The sequence below is a fragment of the Coffea eugenioides genome, chromosome 8 (assembly GCF_003713205.1).
Source record: "Coffea eugenioides isolate CCC68of chromosome 8, Ceug_1.0, whole genome shotgun sequence".
NCBI classification, from domain to species: domain Eukaryota; kingdom Viridiplantae; phylum Streptophyta; class Magnoliopsida; order Gentianales; family Rubiaceae; genus Coffea; species Coffea eugenioides.
This window is the reverse complement of record NC_040042.1, coordinates 44,776,730-44,802,238: the sequence shown is the minus strand read 5'-3', so window position 1 is coordinate 44,802,238 and position 25,509 is coordinate 44,776,730. Positions and strand designations below refer to the sequence as shown.

Genomic DNA, 25,509 nt, shown 5'->3' with positions numbered 1-25,509 from the left:
CATGGGGTTAAAGGAAGACATGTTTGCAGTTGTACCACATTTAGTAGCCTCTTTATTTGGCTTATTTATATGATCTTAATGTGTGTATTTGCCCTATCTTCTGAAATGTGGGAGTATTTTTCCCCATAATTCACCTGACTAACTTCTTTTTTCTGTTCTTGTATGCTAGAATCATTTTTTTTTTGTTCCATAAGTGAGAATCAAATTAACAGGGGAATGAATAATAAGTTGAAAGCATTGTAGGACCTTTTGACCCACTGCATTGTTGGTGTCTTTAATCATGCCTTGAGGAATGCAGCTGGATGGCTGACTTGGTGGCCTATTCTGTTGAAGAAATATGCCAGAAGGCATGTTCTGCTGGTCCATCTAACCCTGATGTAGTGTTTGTTGTGCTGAATTATTTGATCCATACTTCGAGCTAGAATGCCAGGCACTATAATTATGTACTCATTCTCAAAATTCCGAATCATGAACTGGATTCTGCCCCACCTCTTGATAACTCCTCCTGCAAGGGAGTTTGCATTGCACATTTGAAGGATAAGGCATCTCTATTGCTCTCGTTCTTGGCAATTGGCACCTACATGCATGGTCCCCAGATCATTAAATAGCTTCACCACAAGTTCATTGACCAGGAACACCTCTTCCTCTTTTTTTCATTCTTTTTTTTTTTTTTGTGGGGTAGAATTTTCATGTGTGACAATTCAATTAACTGCTTCCTTGTTGGGTCCGTCCAGCGGAGGACTGCTCAAAACACATAGTCCATTTTAGTTATGGCTGTCTCCAGTTCGAAGTGGACAAAGTACAATGGGGGGGGGGGGGACTTGAATGTTGGAGTAGGTAATGCATTTGCACACTGCAGAGTCAATTTGTGAATTGCTTGATATAAAATCTTGTAAGCCATTTTGTAATTTATAACTTGTTCTTGGGAGGGTATATTCCAAGACCCTAGAAGAGAATAACTTCAGGACCAGAAATTTAAAGGCCCTTTACATTTGTCCAAAGGGAAAATTTTTTAAGATTCAAGAATCTGATTTTGAATTTTGCTTAAAGCTGGAAAAACATGCTAACAAGGTGGAGAAGACATGCATTTATTAGCTCTGGAAAGACTGATACATGTCACAGAAAATCACTTGTGATGTTTGCTTAAACCAAGTGACAGGGGAGGCCCTATGAGCTGACTGCTATCTAACTTATCGTGCGGAGAAGCAGCTGAATCCTGAATGATGGCAGATTTTCCTTGGGCGTAAATCATTATGGGATGAAAGCTGGCCTTTTCTTTTTCGTTTTTTTTTTCTTTAATTTTTCAAGTTTTGATTATGGCTTTTTCCAATAGAAAGGAAAGGAACCATCACCCAAAGTCTGGTGGCCACCGTTAAGCCTTCAAGGCTTGATACCAATTACCACATTAAAATATGGATTTGCTTCAAAAATCTAGGCGGGTGCATAGTACATCCGTTTGATCCGGTGGTGATTCAGTCCCCTCTGAGTTATCCTTGGACCTCCTTAGGTCCACTTCCTTCCCCTAGTATAAGATAGATTAATATATACTACAGTTATCGTTTCCGAAAAAAAAGAAAAAGAAAAAGAAAAAGAAAGGGGACAATCTGGCGGGGGGGGGGGGTTCTTTTTCTTTAGCCATGTGTCAATTTGGCCAACCTAGTTTTAATTGACCTTTTTTGGCGTTTGCTTGTAACTTTGGTGTTGGTTGTGAGCATTGGATCAGTTAGCAACAAATGGGTCCATCATTTACACTTACTTTTCATTTGCTCCTTTGCTTTCTTATTTATTCTGTTCTACACAACGCCAAGGGACCGAAGCACATGAAATTTTCTGTTTTCTTCCATGGATATTATTCAAGATGAGATAGAAAAGCCAAACAAAGAGATAAGGAAAGAAATAAAAAGAACCAACTGCAATCGTTTTCTTGATTGATACTTGACCATGCTGCGTAAACACAAGTATAGCTCAAGTTGAAGTTGTTAGATTGGTTAGTATTTTTTGTGTGGATCTTATTTATTAAATAGTGATTTTGGAAAATTTTGGTATGTAAAACTATGAAAGTCACAAAGTTCAACACATATAAAAAGTTTTTAATTAGTGAAATGGTTCATGCTTAGCACCATATTTTTTTAAGATTATCACTAGAATCCTTCGTCATGAAAGGCAACACACCAACTAAAATAATTGGCCTTGTTTTTGCTGCACTGAAGAAGATGCCATTGTAAGAGAAAGAAAGGTTGAAAGTTTCAAAGCAAAGAGTAAGAGGATAACGAACGAAAGACTTGATTGAAACTTGAACATCAGTATTCACGCCTAAAATAAATAAAGAAGAGATTCATGCTGCTAAGAAGAAGAAAAGTTGAAAATTTCAGAGCAAGAATAAGAAAATACCCAAAGATTCTTTTTTTTTTTTTTTCTCTTCACAACTTCGGACAATTGCATTGTTTTTTAAGAGGTGAATGGATTGACCAACTTACAAAGGCATGCAAAATTTATCAGACAATATAACTTTTTAATAAGAAAGTCAATTGCTATTAAAGTGAGACATTGACGCAGTGGCTAAATACTTCTCCTACCAAAAGAAAAAGTTTTTGAAGTCCCATTGGTTCTTTTTTTCGTTTTTTTCTTCTATCTTTCTTGATATGGTTGGCTGGTATCTGGAGCAACTTATGTGCTCCACAAACATGGACAACTACCCAACTGTGAGAGTCCATGCGAGACGACGATTAAAATCCGCACTTGAATTCTCCAAAACTTAACATACTCTTTTTTATTTTTTTTCCCGAAACGATAGAAATTTTATTAAACAAAACAGTAACTGTACAAGTTGGATCGGGTCCTATTCTTACATGTTCAGTGCAATATTGCACTAACGAGAAATCATATGAATTCTCTCCTCATCACTGACAATACTCAGCGCATGAATGCTAAGATTTGTACATAAATTCATATTGTTGGTATTGTCTAAATAAAAAGAGCACAAGTGAAATAAACTAGCTAGTGTCGAGATATCTTCAATAAGAGCCGCCATGAATGAATATGTCCTTGGATCTGCCTGCTTGGAGCGAAGTTATCAACTGTTTATTTGAAGTTTAAACCTCTAGGTGTCAACCCTATTTGTCTACTTTGGATTTAACGTGCGAAGAATTTAACCCCTGATTTGTAACCAGAACTGCATTGCATACTTTGTTTGCTCGTCAATTCACCTAAGGAGGAGAATTGGTTCAAAACTTAACCTATTCAGAGAGATAGAATATTTAAAATTTAAACCTCTTGGAGTCAACCCTATTCATGTAAAGGAATCTTGTTTTTTTTTTTTTAAGGTTAGCTTAAAAAATGGAATATTAACGGGCTCTGTTTAATTTATCTTAGTAGTATAACATTTACTTTCCTCAAAAGCTCCAATAGCAAAATAATTGATCCTGACGATTTCACTTGTATGTGTAAAATTCTTAGATCTTTTCAAGCACTCCTTAATATCCATGCGCAATTAGCTACAAAGCATCAGATTAGAATAAGCAAAATGACAAAAGTTATTCCGGTGAATGAATCAAAGGTGGTTTAAAACCATCCCAAAAGGAGGAGAAATAATATATAAACAATCATTGCAATTTGGATTAAATTAGCGGTGACTTTTCTTGTTCCTGTCTCTTGTGAAAAATCTCAAGCCCATTACTACAACTGAGGACCTTTAGTTTAAAAAAAGAATAAGAAAAAGAAAAAGAAATACTCCACTACAATGATTGTTGTATTTTCAAATCAAAGTTACTGGTTGGATTATCCTCCTGTTTCTGTATTGCCATTTCTGGTGGCGGATTCAGTTGATTATCAATGAAAAGTTATCCTATTTTTCTACCAAAAAAGGGAAAATTACAATGGCAAAAGTAGTCATATATGGTCCATACTCCAACTCTTACGAAAAGAATCACGAGATAGACAGAAACCAGAACAGCCACCGACCTTTCATTTTACTGTTCTACTTTTAGTGCCAAAAAAGAAAGAAAAAAAAAAGAAAAACCCCTATGCGTTCTTTACTCATCACATTAAACTAACACAATTATTATTGAAATAACGCATTGAGTACTACAATTTACAGTCCCATAATGTCAATTAAAAACCTCTTTTTCAAACTTTCAAGTCGCAACAAAGAACATTCAACAACCAAAAGCAGAAAGTGAAATAAAGAAAACCCAAAAAAAAAAAGAAGGAATATATTGTGTTTCCAATTATTTCTACATATATGTGCTTCTATTTTAAAGTACTCATCATCCATTCTAATGTCCATACATTATCTTCTTGCCTTTGCCTACTTATATGATCCTATCATTGTTTAAGACTTCAGGGAACTTCACTAGAAATCTCCATGAAACTTCTCCTCTCTTGAAATGAGCCAATAAAATTTTGCTTGTTGAATATTTGATTAGGTACAAGGCCAAGGCCAGTGGTGTATATCCATATAAATTTCTCTGACAGTCACTGATTCAGTGGGTCAGAACTTGGTCCTTTCTTCCTTCACGGGGTTGTTCTTAGCTTAACAGACAAGTTCTTGATCTTGATACCCTTCTCCCATCAAGATTTGGTTGTTTTCTTGCTGTTTAGAGTTTTTATCATCCTACCATTTTTCTGCACTAACATATAAAAGGCCAAATTCTCTGCAATCATGAACAAGGACATGTTAAGAATGAAGCCCAAGGTCACGGGAATGTCATCACCGGCTAAAGGCGGCGGCAACTCAGAGGCTGGAGGATGGGAGGTTAGGCCAGGGGGGATGTTAGTCCAGAAGAGAAACATAGATTCCAACCAAAATTTCAATGTAGTGCCAATGATTAAAGTCAGGGTCAAATACGGTTCATCTTATCATGAAGTCAATATTAGTTCTCAAGCAAGTTTTGGTAATTAAGGCGCATGAATTATTTATTTTGTTTCTTTGGATATTTCTGTATGGTCAAGATCATTGTGGTGATGGAAGTTTATGTGGGATTGCAGGTGAATTGAAGAAAATGCTTGCAGCACCAACTGGATTGCATCCACAAGATCAGAAGTTACTATACAAAGATAAGGAAAGAGATTCCAAATTGTTTCTTGATATTGCTGGTGTGAAGGGTGGATCAAAACTTGTCTTGATTGAGGATGAATTGAGCAGAGAAAGACGGTGTCTTGAATCACGAAAGAATGCAAAGATGGAGAAAGCAGCTAAAGAAATTTCAACAATTAGAGTTGAAGTTGACAAGCTCGCAAAGCAGGTAGGAATTCTAGCAACATTTCATCCACTCTTGTTTAATTGCTGCTAAGCAGAAAATCAGGATGTCGTTTTCTTAAACAATTGGCAGGTTGGAGCAACTGAATTAGAAATCTCTGCTGGCAAAAAGGTAACGGAATCGGTTCTCTTCAACTTGATTGAACTTCTGATGACACAACTTATAAAACTGGATGGGATTACTGCTGATGGAGATGTAAAATTGCAGAGAAGAATGCAGGTATACATGATCGTCGTTATTATGCAACATTTCTCACTTCAGTATTTTTCTAGATAGGTATTTGTATGCTGAATTGTCGGTTTCTTATTTTGTACTTGAAGGTGAAGAGGGTGCAGAAGTACATTGAAACTCTAGACATGCTGAAGATGAGAAATTCTACTCTTGGCAACAATAGCAGTCCTAGGGTGTCATTCCAGGAGGACCATAGGATGTTTACTGGACAGATGCAGGTGCCAATTCACAATCACTACGAGCAGAAAAGGCAGACAAATTTTGTTCAGAGGTCTCCAGGTCCAGTTGTGGTAACAACAAAATGGGAAACCTTTTAATGTGAGGCATACATAAAAGTTTGATGGCTTTTACTGCTGCTGCTGAGGCAGCCACAGAAAGCATCATAATAGCATGGCCAATCATTGAATATTTCTTAGCAAGTTGGGATGAGATGCTGCCAGTATAAAGATATATGCACATAGTACAAATATTTTTTGTTCTGGTTATGGAACTGTACTGGGAATCATATTAGCCCTGTTCATTTTGTTTGTGGTCATCGATTCTTTTCTGTACCTAGATTTTGACATCCACCCTGTTGGGGCTCAAGAGATGATGATTTGGTTTTTTATGTGGCCTTTCAGTTCCAACTTGTACATATCAAAGGGTGGATAGATAAGGTTGAGGCTTTCCATATTTATTTTCTTCAATGTTTTTTTTTTGTTTTCCAAAATTGGCAAGCAAGGTCCGGTATACTTTAAGTATTGTAAAACATATTTTCTATCAAACATTAAAATACAAAAATATATATATAAAAGAAATGTAACATAAGGATTTTTTTTTTTTTTGGGCATCAGTTACTGGTTCTGTTAGTAGGTCTTTAGGACTGCAATATTCTTGTTTTTCTTAGTACCCACCAAGCTACTTCGCCCCCCCCCCCCCCCCCGGCAAAAGAAAAAAACAACAAAACTTAACCACCTCCAGCCCACCTACCTTCTGGTGCTGTCTAATTAAGGATCACGGGGCCATGCCAGCAAATTGTGGTTTATGTGGGCTGCTTTCTATTATAAAAATGTAATTGTTGGAGATACAATGATTACTTTACTAGAACCATAAACATCCCTGTTGCTTGTGAGGTCGCACAAGATGATAAAATAGTTGATTGGGCAAAAGCATAATCTTTTGATGATCATAGGTTGGGAAAAATCTAATCATACCATAGTGATAGACAAGAACAAGTTTGACTTTTGAGTGCATGATATGATGATGATGATGATGATGATGATGATGATGATGATGATGGATGGATTATAAGCTTAATCATTCTGGGTTCCATTTTGAGATATTTAATAGTACTCCTTAATCTATTTCCTGCAACAAGAACCGTAAATTTCAATGAAGCCAAGATTATACCAGTTTACTCTACCCAAGTGCACAGTTTCTTCCTTTTTCATTTTGATGTGCAAAATCAATGAAACGCAATGAAAATATTAATCGCAAGAGTAGGTGCCCCATTGGAGCCTATAATTAAGTGATGCTGCAAGCAAATAGAAAATAAAAAGATTCGCAACAAAAACTGCAACAGTGATTTTAACTCAAGGTTAAAAGTACAAAAAGGGCAAAAAAAAGAAGAAGAAGAACTTGGATTCAGGTTTGGCTTCTCAAGGATTTTTTCATCATGGACAATCATTCTTGTTCGTTAGCTTTGAAGCAAAGAAACTAGAAACTGCCAAGTTTCTTGCTTTGCCTATTTCCCTTCGGGGCCAACTGTTGGGGCCGCGAGCAAGTTTTTGTTACAGGTGAATGTTTATATCTTTGACGCAAGATAAATTAAACCCTCGTCCCAGAATTCGTTGCTTACTAAGTACGATATATTACCATTAAATCCAAGTGGCAGGAAACCTGGAAGCGTGATTCTTAATTTAAAGAACAACGTTATTTTTATAGACCTTACTTCGCAATGGATGTTGTATCACTTTTTTACCTTACATTTTAAATTTTAATTTTAAACACTTTGAATCTTAAACTCCTAATTTTGAATAGTTTGCATTCTAAACTCTCAAACTTATCCCATTAAATCCAATCAATTAATGACAACATTCGCAAAATTAACTAGACAAAGGATTATGAAAATTAATGACAATATATCGTCTTGTTCTAACCATGATCTCTTGACTCATTTTAGCCACTTTTTAGCACATTTTCATTGATTTTCATAGTCACAATTACTAATATTATTAGCAAAATCAACGAGACAAATGACGGTGCAAATTAGTGATAATGAATCATTTTGTTTTTGCTACAATACATTGGCTCCTTTTAATCACCTTTAGCCCATTGTCACTGATTTCAATTTGAACGAGACAATTTTTAGAGTTGAAAGTACGAAGAATCCAAAATTGAGAATTCAGAGCGCAAAGTACTCATAATTGAAGTTTAGGGTGCAAAATGAGATGATTGTACTAATTTGGACCTTTAAAGTGAAGTTAGTCCTTCATCTTATTAGGCATCCACATCAACGGAATTATGATCTGAGCCGCATATCATCATCAATATTAAGCCAGGCCCGATCGATCACGCTCCAAGCATTAAACATGGGCGGCCGGCTAATCAAAACACCTAAATAATTGCAATGCTGCTGTAATGGTACTTAACATTATTCATTTACTTATTGATTTAAAAATTAAGAATAATTTTCTGACGACACAAGGGCGGCGGGTATGCTGGGTGACAATTTACAGTCTCTACGTACAGAGGATTAGGATTGGGCCCTTATCAGCCAATTTGATGGGACTTGCAACTTGCAAGTACGGCGACAAGTCCAAAATAGAGAAGTCAATAGGCACCCAATGTATAGAGACAAGTTTTCAACGTCCAGGGCCGGCCCAACTAGAGTAAAGATTCCAATGAAAAGTCGAAAATCACGGGTATCGTTTGGCAGTAAAGATTCCAAGCAGGCTATCACTTGTTATCAGTTATCACTTGCTTATCTGTCTCTCTCTCTCTCACACACACAGATATACATACAAACAAATATACATATATATATACATACATACATATATATATATATATATATATGTGCCTTCCAAATAACCTCTTGGACAGGACCATCTAGCTTTAATCTGTTGGTAAGATATAAATGAGGTTTGGGATTACTTTCTAGCCTTAATTTGACTCTCAAAGTAGTCTCCAAAAGACCATGCACGAAGAAAATTCCCCTTCATATTTATGACTCATTTAGTTTGATTTAGTTATGTTGACCACCTCAGTCTTTTGAAACAAGCATATTATTATGCTTTTATTGGCAAAGTAAATTAAAGGCAAAGTAAATTAAGACAGCAAATTTTTTCAAAAATTTTTTTTGCTTGCATCATAAACACATTTCCTAGTTCACCTTTTTATATTTTCAACTGTTTTTTTATCTCACATACATCACATCACAAAAAGTGCTACGGCAATTATTTCAAATAATTATTTGGAATAATACTCTATCCAAACAAAGCACATTTTTTCTTACTTTTCTTATATAAGACTGCGTATAGTTGTATCGGAGGCGACTTTTCTTTTTCTTGAAAGAAAAGTATGCAATCAACTAGCTTCTCACTATCTTCCAAAATTTTTATGAAGACAACGGATAAAGACAAAGTCATTACAGCTTAGCCCAACCCCACGTATTATCATTTCGTCTTTCTGAACCACAATACTTTTCAAAGTTAACAATGAATTGCTTATGTCATAATCATACAATTACAAGTGAGACTGTGGCGGCGTTTTTATTAACAGCCAACCTCACCTCACAGGAATTTCTCTATCTCCAAAATGCATAGATTTGCTTCCACGGTAATTTTATGTATAATTTAATCTAATTTGTTAAAAAAGGACTATTGGCTTGATCGTGTTAAAATGGCGATAAGTTGCAAGCATTAAATTCAGTTGTTGCAGCGATATTATTTCAATTTAAATTAATGCAAGCTTATGATTCGAACCTTCCCAAACTTATGATTATAAAGAATTTACGAGTTCTGTACTAAAGGATAAAGAATTACCTTTCATCATAATTTTCCATTTTCTTAAGATGAAAAAGCTAAATAGGTACTGAATATCAATTTAAGGGTATAAGAACTATCAGGTATATGATCGATTGAGTATAAATATCATTATGTATTTTAGTATAAGGCAATTACATTTTGCCCCCCTATGGTTTAGTATTTTTTGTACATAACCCCTCCTATCATGGTTTGGATTAAAGTATTAAAATGACGGAAATGATCATTCGTAATAGAATCTTTAAAAATGTCGAAATTATCCTTGTTTAAAAATTAAAATGATTGAAGTGACCAAAATATATAAACATAATATACATGACACACTAACTCTGTATGATTTTATGTTTTACCATATAAGATTTAATACTTTACCATATAACCCCTTATGACTTTCAAAATATACACATAACCCCCCCTGTGGTTAATAAATAATTTTCAACTTTATATAAGGATATTTTTAACATTTTAGGTGACTCCGTTATGAATTGCAAATTCCATTACTTTGACACTTTAATCCAAACTATAAAGGGGTTATATATAACTTTTGAAACCATATGGGAGTTATGTACAAAAATACTAAACTGCAAGGGGGTAAAGTGTAATTTGATGATTAGCGATGGATTTTGTGCAAATGTTCATTTTACAATTAACGTACACTAAGCGTGACGAAGGAATGATGATGTAACTAAAAGTTTTGTCAAACAGTATTTACTAAAAGTAAAAAAAAAAAAAGCCGAATCATTTTCTCATCAGCTTGCTGCTGGCCGACCCATTTTTCTTCTTCTTCTTCTTTTTCACCAGTCGAGAATGTTTATTAGATTCTTGCTTGTTATGTCTTGGATAAGCCGACCAAATAGTTAAAGACAGAATTCTTGACCCGGTATAATTTTGGTGGAGTCTTCAACTGAGACATGCGGTATTCGTATAGTATAGAGAACATGGCAAACCATGGCTTTATATTTCTTTACATTATAATTAAAGCAAATCAAAGTTTTTATTTCTAGTGTAGTATTTTTGTATATTAATCAGGCAAAGCTTGGGGCTATAAATAATTCAATTAAAGACGAAGAATTTCAATATTGCATATTTTAAATGTCGATTAGTTTTTTTTTTTTTTTAATCACAACTTATATATATTTTAGTAAATGTTCAGAGAATTTGTTTCTGTTTGTATGTGACCCAGTAATTTTTTTTTAAAACGTCTTATACATGTCGAAAAGTGAATAAATCCAAACAAACAAAATTGAGCTGGAGGTACCAGAAGCAGTAAAGTCGAAGCCTCTAAATTTCTTCAATTTGGTATCTCAAACTTATCTAATTCTTTGCTACTATTAGATTAGTTGAGTGACAAACAAACAAAGTGTATTTTTTTTATAAAAAAAAAAAAAAGCAAACAAAATAATACTACTGTTATGTTATCAGACGAGGACGTGAGCTTTGATGAATTATTCATGCCAGCTTTGTAAAACAAAATAAAACTTTGTCTCCTTCCATACAACGTTGTCTTCTGCTTGCGTCCATGTTCATGCGATCTTATTAAAAAAAAGTTTAGAACGATGGCAGGCAGGCAGTCAGGTTGAGGGTTCTTAATTGGATCGGTCCTTCGCCTTAATCAGAGGCTGAAAAAGTCGAACAAATTAGCTGTGATGACTGAATCAGTCAATGCACGTTTTTCATTCCAGTGATGTTAGATCTAATGAAATTGATGTATGTTTGGTTCCTAGCCAGAGAATCTAATAACGTTACCCATGCCTTTGCGCGTTATGCTAAAGTTGACAAATTAATCTCGTTGATTCTCTATGGAACTCGCTTCCACATTTTGTTAAAGCAATTAGTACTGCTAAACGCGCGAATTCTAGTAATTTTATTAATAAAACAATCCGTTTCTTGTCGAAAAAAAAGAGAGGTTAATGTGATTTTTATCAAACAAAATTGTTGGAGAATGAAAAATCACAAGATGAAGGAGATTATTTTCTAATCAAACATGGATTTAGCAATTAACGTGTCTAATTTAATTGCAATTTCAAAATTATATGAATTAACGAGAGAGAAGGTGAAATGATTCAAAGGGCCTACCAGAGATTATTACACTTGTAAGTGCCCTGTCATTTTGATTAAACTGAAGAATCTGTATTATCATTAGGCTCGAGACTATATCCCAAATAGGGAAAAGTCAAAGAGACATTTTGAGAATATATACTTAGGAAGATTCAGCACGACTTTTTTTTTCTCTTTTATTATTATTATTATTTTTATATATTTCCTTGCTGATACAAGTGCAAAACAACTCATTTCCTCTTAAATTAGTATGATTGTTTGGAAGAATTGTTAGAATTTAGTCTGAGATTGGGTAACAAATTTCCAAGTGCATGAATACGAGACGAGAAGAATTATTAGTTTGTTTGATGTCTGTCATTCTAGTCTTTGCCTTAACAGGCATCTTCGAAAATTCCAAAACCGGGTACACGCACGATAAACAGAAGTTGGGAGACGGGTTCAGTGCAACAATCCAAGGAAGGATCCATTCCATGCTTAATACGAAAAATGTAACATGACAGGAGAACGGGACACTTTTTCATAAAAGGTTTTTGAATCTCGTTGTTGTCGACATGAGAGCCGTGCTGGCATTGGAAATTGAAATCGTGTTATTGCCACGAGAGCCATATTGATGGTCGATTTATAAAAAAAAAATTTTAAATTTTTTGTAAATAAAAGTTTGGATGGATTTAATCCATCCATCCAAACTTTTATAAAGTAATAATCAAAATTGAATCCATTCAAACTTTTGTTTAAAAAAACATTAAGAAGAAACCAAGTAGGTCATATGATTCAAAATCCAATATAAACTGAAAGTGCTAGGCAGGCTGGCTGGCTGGCTGGTCGGTCCTTCACTCGTTTACGTGGCCGGCAGCTGCAAAGGTTGAACGGTCTACCCAATTCCCATATTCCTCTCTACAGATTTGGAGACCCCATATTTCCCTATATTCCCTTGAACCTTATCCAAGCCGCCTAGCGCCGGTTTCAGTTTTATCTGGCTATCAACATCGCCTTTTGCTCGAATATTCGAGGCTCTTTTTTTTTTTTTTTTTTTTCAATATACAACTAATCTTGATTTTACTCATAAAATTAACCTTTTGAGGTAGTCCGGAGCATTACTTGATTATGATAATCAATTTTCATAATCAAACTTTGCAAAATCTGTAGCAAATGACAACAAGCTCTTAGTATTATTAGTAACAGAGAGAAAAATGTCTAACCGCCGATGCAGATAATTGTAGTTGAAGCACGTGAGTGCTAAACACCACAACACCCTTAATTGTTTTACCTCAAAAAATGAAAAAGAATGAGAGTATTATGAATGAAAGATTTGGACAGTGGCATGAATGAGAAAATTGCATTCCTCTGTTGTGGGTATATACTTAATTCGAATTGAAACAATGACAAAACTTCAGTTTCGAAACCATACAAAAGAAGAAGCAAAACAGGCTACAAGGAAACAAGACGCGAATAGCACATAATTGGTGCTGCTTCTACCCAAATCTCGTCCTAAATCTCTGTACATGTATTTTGAGAAGTGAGAAGAATAAACAAATGAAATGATTAATCAAACAGGTGAAGAATCAATCAGTCTACAGTCCGAGGAATCCAAAGAATGATCAGTCTTTTCACTGCTCAACTTATCTTCGTCTTCGTTCCTGTCAATAGGATTAAAACTGGCAATTGTTGCAGTCAACTCTTTGGCTCTCTGGGCCTGTAAATCCCAGTCTGTACGAACCAAAACAACCAACATGGTCACTGCACAAGAGCCCTGAGCTGCCAACAGTCCCACCCATAGTCCTCTGAAATCATACCCCAAGAAAAAGCTCAGCCAAATTGCAACAGGCATTCCCACAAGATAAAAGCATCCCAAGTTGATGTTAGCCCCCATTTTCGGCCTAGCCGTGCCTCTCAGAACCCCACAACCTGTTGTCTGAGGGCAATTGCCTAGCTCACAAAGTCCAATTATGGGCAAAACCATGGACGTCAGGGCAATAATGCTTGCATCTTGAGTGAACATGCTAGCCCAAACGTTCCTTACCATAATAGCAAAAGACAGGGCCGACAATCCCAACATGAAACTCGAAGATAAGCCAATTATGGCTGCAAGCTTAGCCTTTTCGGGGCGACTAGCGCCTAACTCATTTCCTACCCTTGTTGATACGCTAAAGCTTAATGAAGATGGGAATATGTAGATCAAAGAAGTTGTCTGGATCAAAATTCCCATCGATGCAACGGTGGCTTGGGGATTTAATAAGAATCCACTGAGCAAAATCATGATCTCGTACCACCACCATTCCAGGCATACTGAAATGCAACTAGGTATGGCTAAATTCATGAGACTTCTCCATCCCTTTAGGCATTGAGAGGATATGCCACCCCAAGTCTTTTTGGCAACGCCCGAAAATGTGACATATATGATCAAGGATATTACTAGATTGAAATTGGTCCACACCCCGCTAATGGCAACACCTTTGATACCAAGATTGAGCACTACTACAAGAAAATAATTGATTGGGATGTGAAGAAGAATTGATAGTGCCGCACAAAAAGTCAAAGGCACTGTTATGGATTGTGATCTAAGATAAATACGCAAGGGGTGGAGAAACGACAAAGCAATGAGATCAGGGAGGGAATAAAAAATGTAGGATTGAGCTTCGGTTGCAATTGCATGATCCTGGCCGCAAACTAACAAAATTCTCTTCATGTTACACCATATCAAGGCAATTGGGATAGATGTCCAGAGAAGCATCAGCACAGTTCTTTGTAAAGTCAGGCCAAGAAGCTTATATCTTTGTGCGCCAAAGGCTTGGCCACAGATAGGTTCCATCCCCATGGCAAGGCCGGAGAGAATGGAATAACCGGTGATATTCGCGAAGCCTATAGCCAGCGCACCACCTGCCAGAGAAAGCTCGCCAAGGCGGCCAAGGAAGAGCATGGAAATCATGGAACGTGAATAAAGAAGCAGGCCAGTTAGTATCATTGGAATAGCAATGTTTGCCATGCATTTGGCTTCTGTAATTGCCAAGGACAGATGAGTTTTCTTGGCGCTTAGGGTGTCTTGGGGTTTAAGTGTTGGGTTTTCGTAGACCAAAGGAGTCAACATATCTGATTCTTGCAATAATTTTGCACTGAAATTGGTATGGTTTGGGATGTTTGTGTTAAATTTGCACGTAGGGGAAGGTGGTGGGCACATGGTTCTAGGCTTAAGAGGGACACCGCCAAGACAGATGCGGGTGTTAGTTGTTTGCAGGCAGTTTGGATGGCTTGGAATTTGAGGGGGTTTTTATAGGCCGAAGGGTTTAATGGGTTGTTGGGGTACAAACACAAAAATTGTTGGTGTTTCCATACAGACCTTTTATGGTCGGCCTTTGCTTTGATAGAGATTTTGAAATTTGGTTGACTGCTGTTGCACGCACAAAATGAATGGATGTTTGTTACCTGGCCATTGTATTTTAGTCTTTTCGGAAGCATGCTTCCGTTCTTTGACCAAACATTTTCAATCACTATTACTAGCACGGCAAACAGGGAAATTGGATCACCAGCTTCTAAGATGAGATATATATGACTCCAGTTGAGATGAAAAAAAGATATATAGAAGAAGAATTTGTTTATGGATATGTATAGAGGCGGCAATTTGGATTGAGTTCCATTTATCCATCCATATAATCCATAATTAAATGGATTTGGATTATCCATTTATAGTATTGGTTTTAAATGATTGACTAAAGTAAAATCATTAAATTAAATGGATTTATATGAATTATCCACAAAAACCATATATATCCATTTACTTAAAAATTATGTTTCTATCTTATGCTATTGCGGCATGCATTTAAGGAAATGCTTTCATGATGAAAGTTTCATCTGATGTTGAGAAATGAGAGGGATCACCCTTGCTGTTAGGCCAAGTGCTGTACCTAGTATGACTGGCAAGGCGCTTGGTTCCCCTTAAGCAAGGTCTCGAGTTCAAAATCTTATGAATAGAGAGACAGGTGCTGGAAGAGCTTGCGCCTCTCATGGGGTGCAACCTAGCTCAACTCCGGATTAGTCAGGGCTCCAAGTGGCTACTGCATGCCGAGGGATCTGACCAAAAAAAAAAATTACCAAAATATTTAAATGGATTATAAATGAATAATTGATAGTTATTATAAATGGATCTAAATAAATTGGATAAATTTCATCTATCATTCATTAAGTCAAAATCAATTATGAACCATTTATCCATATTAACACCTCTAGATATGTATATCGGTTGTGTTAGATATTGGAGCAGGCGATTTGATGATGAATTTGTATGGGAGACATGTCTCCATCTTGAAGTCTTTTATTTTATGTGTTTGCTACTTTTGCTTGGAGTTTCATTTCGGCTAAGCATTGAGATGGGCGTTTCAGGGGAGAAGGCACATTGAAAATGTTCTTGGGCGGTTGCTCGAATAGACCCATGTAAAAAGTAAAAGCCTCAAACTCTACAGGAATAATAGTCAAACAATTAAGTACGTTTAATGGATTGAGATGAAATTCTCTTATCCACTCCCAAAAGTTACAGCTGTTCCTTAACCTGGAGTCACAAAAACAGAAAAAGGTTTAAAGAAACTGAAGAAGGGAGGGAGCTGTTTATCTATCTACGTGTAGTAATAGTTGTCAGCGATTTTGAGTTCCAGGAAGTCACCAAGTCACAGAGGATAAGCCAAGAAATGTTCGCCTTTGACTGGCTGGCACGATGGTTGAAAATTTGAAAACAGCACTAGTTTCAACTCCGAATGAGGCCGACATCCTATTTACTGTACATGCATCATGCATTAAAGTTCGCTATCAGTCAAATTAGTGGTGTCACGATTCATGCCCCCAATACCAAATTAATTAAGGGATTACACGATTAAGCATTAGCAAAAAAAAAATGCTTAAATGAGCTTTTTGAAGGATGCAATTCCACAAGTTTTATAAGTTTTTCAGTTTGATGTAGCACTCGCTGTACCATTTGACAAAAGTTGATGCTAGTAATAGTAATAATCTTTTTGTGCTAGCAGATATTAATGCAGGTCATATATATATATATATATATATATATATATATGATTAAAGTTAAATAGAGATTATGTATCATGTATTCATATTTAATAATATGAATTAGTAATAATTTTTTTACACTAATGTACTTTAATGCTATACCTCAGCATTAGCTAAGCTAAAATTTGTCTACAACTGAGAGTTGTCGGCCAAGTCACTATAATTCTTGCCAGCAATGCAGCCACGAAAGCGAACGAAAGTTCAAAGCATAAATAATAAACTTCACTTTGAAGATAACCAATGGCAATGGAACCGGCGGAAATGGCTGACTCAGGCAATGGGGCATGCAAAATGGCGTTTTTCTTCGCATTGATCCTCCTGGTGTCTGCACCTGTCTTGCCATGGACCTCCCCGACGCACAACCAAAAAGACAAAACCACCACTCATCACGATCGAATACTGCGGCTGGCTTTTTCTTTCTTTCTTTCTTTCTTTTTTCTTTTTATTTTATCCAAAAAAAAAAAAAACAAATAGTAGATTGGTAGAAGGATCAGATTACTGGTGAAACGAGCTAAGAGTTACAAAGGGCATCTTTTACACATTTTTGTAAAGATGTAGGGGACCTAATTTCTTTAAGGTGATGTTGGGGACAAAAGCCTAATATTAACAAGGATATGAGTAGAAAATCTAATTTCTTTAAGGAGATATAGAAAAGATTTTAAAAATCTTTTTTTCTTAAATATTTTTTTAATTGATCAAAGGGAGACTCTAAACCTTGTAAGAGAAAGAAAAACAAATGAAAAAATAGAAGGCTTGAGAGTGAGGGAACTCAAGGTTGCCTCGCTAATATTCTTACTGGTTAAGTTGGTTCTTGGGGACAAGATTTTTAAAATCTTAGAACAATAAAATCTAATTTCTATACCAACTAATATAACTGATTGTTTTAATTTTTTTTCAAGAAAAATTTTTAAAAAAAATTTCTAAATTTGGTTTTTTTTTTTTTGGGCCGCCCCCTGCGCTTCCTATCTAAACCCCATGCAGCCGTCGGTGCAGATCGTGCATGTTGTAAAATACTAAACAGCCACACGTATCATGGTTGATGATCAAGATTAAATAAAAAAAAAATAAATACAAACTCTTAACCTCAAAGCATCACATGAATTAATTTTGCAGACATGAGAATATATCCACGCCTTGATTTGTACTGGCAAGAAAATTCACATACAAACAAAGCTGCCTGCCTTTCCTCATGCGTCCACACACAACAGTTGGCCGTAGGCGGCGCTGCTAGTAACAATTTGCTGCTGCCTATTAACGTTTTACGTACTACAATTTTCCTTATACTTGGATTATAATACAACGACAAGGGTTGGTAGTAGCTAGTACCATATATTGTCGTTGTTATTGTTTGTCTTTGCATATTTAGCTCTGTTCTTTGGTTCTAATTTTGTACGTTGCCTCTTGAGGCATATAGATCTCACGTGGCCACGACAAATCTCTTGCTATATCGCCTGCTTAATCAACTGAAAGTCTCGTACAGAACCACTGAATTCGTCAACAAAATCCCTTTTTCTTAAAAAAAAAAAAAAAAAAAATTCTTATTTTTCTTTGTTAGTTTTGGTGATTTTGTCAAATGGTCTTTAAAAGTAACTGCCGGCATTATTTTCTTAGACCTGTAATTTCAACCTTTTGCTCCGTGAGCATCTTTGGAATTTTGGCTTGAAGCAGGCGGAACGAGGGATCTGTCTTTTAGGGTGGATAAGCCTAGTATTTACATGCCCATTGGCACAAAACCGAGGAAAATCTCAGGATTTGGTCCAAGATTGCTCTTCTAACAATCGACAGATCAGTTGGAAATGACCAATTGGGTATAGTATTCAGTATTTTTCCATGATGAAGAACACTATGGGAGGTTGAAACCTAGAAAGAGTGTACTAACCGGACAGGGCGTCACCACCTCATATCTTCCAATATTTCAGAATCAAGAAGCTTCAAATTTTGTCATAATACGATATATACGCTTTACAAGATTCGAATTTCTATAACGCAATTTAGGATTACTTTGGTTGAAATTTTTGAACAGAAAAAGTATTCAAATTTTAGTTTTTCGACTTCAATTATATTAAATGCGTGGAATTAAATGTCAACTCGAAACTTTGCTTGCAAGAAACTCCAACTGCATGTAGTTCGTCATGCCACTAGCATATATATATATATATATAGACATACAAACGCAAAGCTTCATTTTGATTTTGTTTTCTTGTATCTAATACCCTCATCAGTAATATCTGGTGAGATGGGCACCGGCGAAAGCGGGTAAATTCTATGCAAGATACCTTAACCTAAGCAAAAATGATTTTCTGATGAAACGGCATTTGAGCCCCTAAAAATGTTTGAATTTTCCCATATAAGTGTAAGCTTCATTTTAGTAAAGATTCTTTCTATTAGGTAGATTAAGCCAAAAACAACCTCTTAGATGATAGAAAAAAGAAACTTCTGGCCGGCTCTAATTCAATAATGATTAGCCAGTTCTACTTATTCTTTGAACAGGAAATTAATCCCCTTTTTTCGCCACGGATAAGTTTCTTCTTCTAGTCTAAATGCTGGCTAGGCTGCGAACAATTCGTTTAAGACAATTTTTTATTCAATCAAGCGAAGTTGATTTTCCACCCAATCCCCTCCGCAAAAAGAAAGCCATCATTCCGGCCCACAAGGATGTACTGAAACCGCCCAAGAACGTCTGACAATCAAACATCGGGCTGTGATTTTGAAATTAAAATTCAATTATCCAGTAGTCCAAGGGTGTGTACTGATAGCGCCCAAGTTTCTTGAATACACGTGTAGTAGAACCCACTTATGTCCTTGTCGAAGAGAGGTTAGCAGAATTAGGCTGTGTTTAGATTGGATTCGGTTGGATTTAAATTTCAAATCCTCATTCCAAATCCTCTAATAAAGGGATAATTAATGGATGATTTGGATTTCAAATCCATCATTTAAGTAATTTTTTAAGTGTTAAAAACTTAAAATTTATTCAAAATACTAAATGTTACATGAAATCCTTTCTCTTTATATATATATATATATATATATATATATATAAGTGGAACGGTACGAAACCAGCAGCCCCATATACCCAACTTATCAATCCTTTTCTTCGGATCTTTCTCCTCTAATCTATGCAATTTGTTTTTTTTTTTTCTGGGTTAGAAATCAAAGAGGATACAATGATTGGCCATATTGTCCGCACCTCCTCTTCGACTCTGCTACTGTAACCGCCATGGGAACACCGCCAACTACCGCGGTGATGTCGGCATGGCTGCTAGTTTACTAATGTCAGATCTTTCTTTCTTTTTCAATAAAAACTAGTAATGGCTGGCGTGCTTTTTGCACGTGATTATAATATCTTAAAATATATTATACTTTAACTACTAAAATTTTTTATGAAAATTTGATCATCAATATCACAATATAGTATTTTTATGTTATTTATTTTTTAAAACTAGTTATTTTTAAAAATTTTATTAAATGAAAAAAGACAGAAAACATTCTAATATAGTTGACATGTTCTTTAGGATTGAATTTGGAATCATGAACCAAACACTTTTTGATTTATAACTTGAACTCTAACATATCAAATATTGATAATATCATATTTTATCAAAATTATTGTATATTCATGATTCTACTGCATATAAACCATAATCATCACAATTTTTATAAACGAAGAATATAATTAAGTTAGAAAAATAAACATAAATGTAATTTGAATTCTTTGTATTATGTTAATTCTATTTCTGTCAATAATAGAGGTATAAATGATCCACTATATAAAGTTTTTTTGGCTTGTATATTCTGATAATTGAAATTTTATAGATAGAGGTAGTAGAAGTTTTCTATTTTTCTTTTCTTTTATTCATGTTTTTACCACAATCCAATGCAAAACAAAAGCAACAAGTCTACTTTTTCATACGAGCACAATATTTTGGTTTTAGTATTTAGTTTTCTTGATGATCATGGAATTGGAATGAGAATTGTTGCTAATGAACAATTTTAATATTAATTTTTTGTATATTGCAGTGTTTTATTTTTTAATTGCCAACTTTTAATCTATAACTGGTATCATTATTATCAATTATTGGAATGCACTAAATCTGTCTAATTACAATTGTTACCATATATGAAATTTACTTAATTTTAAAGCTTTTCATTTCATAACTGCTTCCATTATTCACTAATACTACAATACAATAAATATATGTAATCATTAGAAAAATAAGGGTATTTTGGACATCACAAAAAATAATTTGGATATCATTTTCATGTTATCATTCTTCATTTTAAATTACTTTTATTATAATTCTTATTTTATTATTGGAGATGCCTCTTATTTGATGGATGGATTTGGTTTACTCAAACCAATACAAATGAAGCATTACTATATTATGTCAATAACAATAATGTTTGTCTTCCCCAGGATATCAATAATTTGGATGTTATCTTTGGTATTTTTTGAATTTTATTCTAGTTTTTTAAGTCATTTGCTATTTACTTTACGTCATTTTATAAATAGTTTTCAATTTTTTTCATTTTCTTGTTTTGATTGGTTGCTATTAATAATAATAATAATAATAAGGGTTTGTATGGTACTATTCCTAAATAATAATAATGGTTTGTATAGTGCTATTCCTGATTTCTTTTTTTTCAATTTAATACTGCTATATCAGTTATAAAGGTGTTATCATTTTTTGTATATTGAAATTCCATTGGGTGTAACATGAAAATTCTTCATATTGGTAAAAAATAGCATAATTATAAAATTTACTCGTGATATTTGTATAAAGACATACAGATCAATAAGGGTTCTCTTCTCCTTATATGTTTCTCCATTTTCTAGAGAATATCTATTTTTTGAAATTGATTTTTTTTTTACAATTTTTCATACTTCAATTAAGAAATTTTGATACGTATAATAATTGGAAATGGAGTCCAAGGGTAGGTAAACAGTTTTTAATGAGCAATTTTTAATTATAATTAAATCAATTGAAGTGTTTTATTTCTTTTAATTAGTGCCACATTAAAATGCAATAATTCTAATTAAAAAACTTGAGGGTAATTTAGAGATAACAAAAACTAAGATAAAAAAAGTGCTTACACTTGCACTTCCAAATATCAAGATTCATACTTTTTATATAGTAATGATAATGATAATGATAATGATAATGATTAGTGGACAGACAAAGATAAATTACAAAAACAGAAATAACTACAAAAGAAGAGACATTAAACTCTTCAACAGAGATTTTTTTTTTTTTTTTTTTTTTTTTAGATTTTAGAGACTTTAAACCTTTCAACGGAAAAAGAGAAAGGGAAAGGCTTAAAAGTTGCAAGGATCTCACACTCATCTGGTTGAATTAGTCTCTACCAGCTATGCTTGGTTTTGGGGACATAACACAATAAAAGATATAGAAATAGCTGCTCCCATGGCTGCTAATCCTCGAGCTTTGTTTTAGGGCTTCAAGCGTCAAAAGTGTTACAAGGGAAAAAAAGTAGTCCCATGCTAGATATTACCAAAAAAGAAATAACCCAAAGCAAAGACCAACCTAACAAAAATTTCATTTCATCTATCAAAAAAATCACAGAAAATCTGAAAAGCTAGAACAAAACAAGATTCTAAAGTCTATCAAATTATTGGAAACAAAACCAAAGGAGAAACCCAATAATGAATAATGTACCACAATCAAACAATTACCCAAAGCAATATTGAACTCTCGCCTTCTTCAGCAATCTTGTTCCTTCTTAACAATCTCAATTCCAATTCGTCCAGAGCCAGGCTTTCTATCATCATCAATATTGTCAGGTGCAGGGACGAACTTCCTCCAGTATGGATGCCGACTCCAAACAATTGCCATCTCTTCAATGGGAACTCCTTTGGTTTCTGGGAAAAACTTATAGATGAAAATGGTCATTATCACCACAAAGAATGAGAAGAACAGGAACAATCCGAACTTGAGTTTGCACAGCATCACAGGGAAAATCTGAGCAACCACAAACGTGAAGATCATATTTACTGATACGTTGATACTTTGCCCTGCAGACCGTACTTCGAGAGGGAAAATCTCACTAGGCACCAACCAACCAAGAGGCCCCCAAGACCATGCAAAGCCAGCTACATAAACACAAATCATTGCTACCACCGCTAAAGCGTAACCCTTTGGCAAACTGCCCGGGTTTCCACTAACCCCAAATTTAGCACCAATTGCAGCAGCAATCGCCAGCTGAAATATATAACCAGGAAAAAAAAGTCAAATTAAGTTTTTCTCACCAAAAAAAAAAAAAAAAACTTTTACGCTGACAGTACATTAAAGAAACGTCATCTTTTTTTTTTGGGTACCTGCATTATGAGCATTTGTGATCCACCCTCAAGGAAGAGTCCTCTCCTTCCAAATCTATCGACAATGGCTATTGAAACCAAGGTTGATAAACAATTTACTAAACCAGTTATAACGGCAGACATGAGCGAAGCAGTACTCCCAAAGCCAATAGTCTTAAACAGAACTGGTGCATAGAACATAATCACATTAATGCCAGTGAATTGCTGAAAAAATGGGATAAGCATCGCAAATGTTAACTGGGGTCTGTTCTTTTCCTTCATAATATTTGCCCACGGATGCTGTACTTTCTTGGATTCTTCACTGGCAATAACCAAGTCATCGAACTCCTCATCTACATCCCGAATTCCACGGATTTTCTGAAGCATTATTTTGGCTTCTTCGCGCTTGCCACGCTCGATCAATGAGTTGGGAGTATCAGGAAGGAGTAAGGATCCGACGATGAAAATAATGCCTGGTACAGCTGCACACCCCAAGCTTATACGCCATCCATACTTCAAATTTGCCATAAAATAGTTCAATAGATTGGCCCCAAGGATACCTATTGTGATTGACAATTGAAACACCATGTTCAGAGCTCCACGATATCTGTATGGAGCCATCTCAGAGAGGTACACGGGCACAGACTGTGGAAAAAGAGAAAAAAATAATTTTATTCCAAAAAATCCTATGAAATGTTCATTTCCTTCCTTCAGGACAACACCAGCATTACAAATTTACAACTGCAACTAGCTAGCTAGGGTGCTAGAGAGCCATTCTATCTTTTGTTATGAAAGGAAAAGGAAAAGGTAGTGCATTTAGCAACTAAAATGATGAGGATACACGCAAAGATTTCTTGTTACTTGTTTCTGTACAATTTATCTAGTTGCACTATTTGGTAGAACGCTGAATTTCTAATCTGATCCAATTTCGTGAAAAGGTGCATGTTTGGTTTATGATCTGGTAGTATCAAAACTTGTAAGAATTAAGGTAAGAGTTTAAGTTAATTGTATACGCATTTCCACTTTAGTACTCCGTAATTGTCTGCCTTTTCAGCTGTGTTACTTCAACAGTCGTATCACATTGAAATGAATTAGTACGTCCGCACGATTAGAAGAGATTATAAGAACACGATACCTGATTAGCAAATCCAATACCAAAACCAAGAAGGAGCCTGCCAATAATGAGCATCAAGACATTTTGTGCAAATCCATTGACAGCAGAACCAGCTAGGAAAAGCGTTCCGCCAATCACCATGGAGACTCTTCGTCCACATGCACGAGTAACACTGGAAGCTACAAAAGATGCTAAGAGAGCAGCAAAATACAGCGAAGATGTAAACAATGTCAACGTTTCGCTGTTGTATGTACAGTACTGATTTGTTGAGGGACTCATGCCTTGCTCCTTCCTCCAGACGTCCGGGAAGAATTTCTTTAAAAAAAGAGGCATCGATATAACCCCACCTACCAAATCCAACCATCCCATATTCATGACCAAAATCTTGATGGTATAGATTAACGCAATGAAGGCAGACATCATGAGAAATAATACACAGCTTATGGTACCATTAATTTAGTGTACCATTAATTAGTCATTAATTATGTTCATATGCTAGCTCATAATCACCAATCGATTTCTGACAAGGTTTAATTCATCATGGCCGAAATACATGTGTTTACAACCGCATCCTATATGTATCATTACCAAATTTTGGCCACGTAAAGGAAAGGAAAAGCATAGTATTTAGTAACAGATTTAGGCATGTAAGATCAAGACTGCATCCTATATGTGTCATTACCAAATTATGGGCACGAAAAGGAAAAACGTAGTATGTTGTAACAAAATTTAGGCATGTAAGATCAAGAATAGTATCCAACACCTGAAATGCCGATATCATAACCGAAGATTAAGCCTCCCATTGCAGCAACAATGCAAGTCACGAAGACTTTACATGTCATATTTCCAGGATAAGCCTTCCCCTTGGATGGGGCAATTCCTCCACCTGCCATTTTTGATTACTTTCTCTACAGTCCCGAGGAGAGCAATAGGGTTTAGGAGGTGTTTTAGATGGAAAATGTGGAGCAGAGCAATAGAATGGTAGTAGTTAGTTATATAGTATCTCCTACTTTCAGTCTTCCAAGATTTGCGCAGATAATTTGTCATTATCCTTAGAGTTATCCTTATCTGATCTTCAAGTTTGTAGTTCGAATACCAGATATTATCATGGAACGTTAGAATTAAGGGTTAATTTCACATACCTCCCCTGAGGTTTTTAATAATTGCAGAAAACTCCTCTCAATTTCTAAAAATTACACTTATCTCCCCTATTTTCACTATTAAGTAACATTCTAGACCTAAAAGGCTATACTTTTTTCCAAAATTTCTATAATGCCCTTGAGTTATAATTCATAACAAAAATGTAAAGGAACAAAAAGGTTTACAGTCTCTATTTCATTTATATTTATTTTCTGCCACGATTACCTACTTATCAACATCTAACCACTAAATAAACACTTATCTTTGTTCTAATATTCCTCTTTTACCTAAAAATATTTGATGCAGACCATTGTATCAACTATA

The 25,509-nt window shown here is 35.1% G+C and overlaps 3 protein-coding genes across 3 annotated transcripts; 1 reads left to right on the top strand and 2 right to left on the bottom strand.

Moving 5' to 3' along the window:
* The first annotated feature begins 4,286 nt into the window (after positions 1-4,286).
* Positions 4,287-6,165, top strand: LOC113779883 (BAG family molecular chaperone regulator 1-like). Its single transcript, XM_027325649.1, has 4 exons — positions 4,287-4,892; positions 4,987-5,243; positions 5,331-5,477; positions 5,579-6,165. The coding sequence occupies exons 1-4, from the start codon at positions 4,661-4,663 to the stop codon at positions 5,804-5,806; spliced, it is 864 nt and encodes a 287-aa protein (XP_027181450.1). The 5' UTR covers positions 4,287-4,660; the 3' UTR covers positions 5,807-6,165.
* Positions 6,166-13,118: 6,953 nt separating this feature from the next.
* LOC113780880 (protein DETOXIFICATION 49-like) lies at positions 13,119-14,700 on the bottom strand. Its single transcript, XM_027326660.1, has one exon. It carries the CDS (start codon positions 14,655-14,657, stop codon positions 13,119-13,121), a length of 1,539 nt encoding a protein of 512 aa, XP_027182461.1. The 5' UTR covers positions 14,658-14,700.
* Positions 14,701-22,196: 7,496 nt separating this feature from the next.
* On the bottom strand, positions 22,197-24,979 carry LOC113781315 (sugar carrier protein C-like). The gene is made up of 4 exons (XM_027327233.1): positions 24,809-24,979; positions 24,067-24,392; positions 22,953-23,576; positions 22,197-22,836 (listed from the first exon to the last, which is right to left on the bottom strand). The coding sequence occupies exons 1-4, from the start codon at positions 24,936-24,938 to the stop codon at positions 22,339-22,341; spliced, it is 1,578 nt and encodes a 525-aa protein (XP_027183034.1). The 5' UTR covers positions 24,939-24,979; the 3' UTR covers positions 22,197-22,338.
* Between the last annotated feature and the right edge of the window lie 530 nt (positions 24,980-25,509).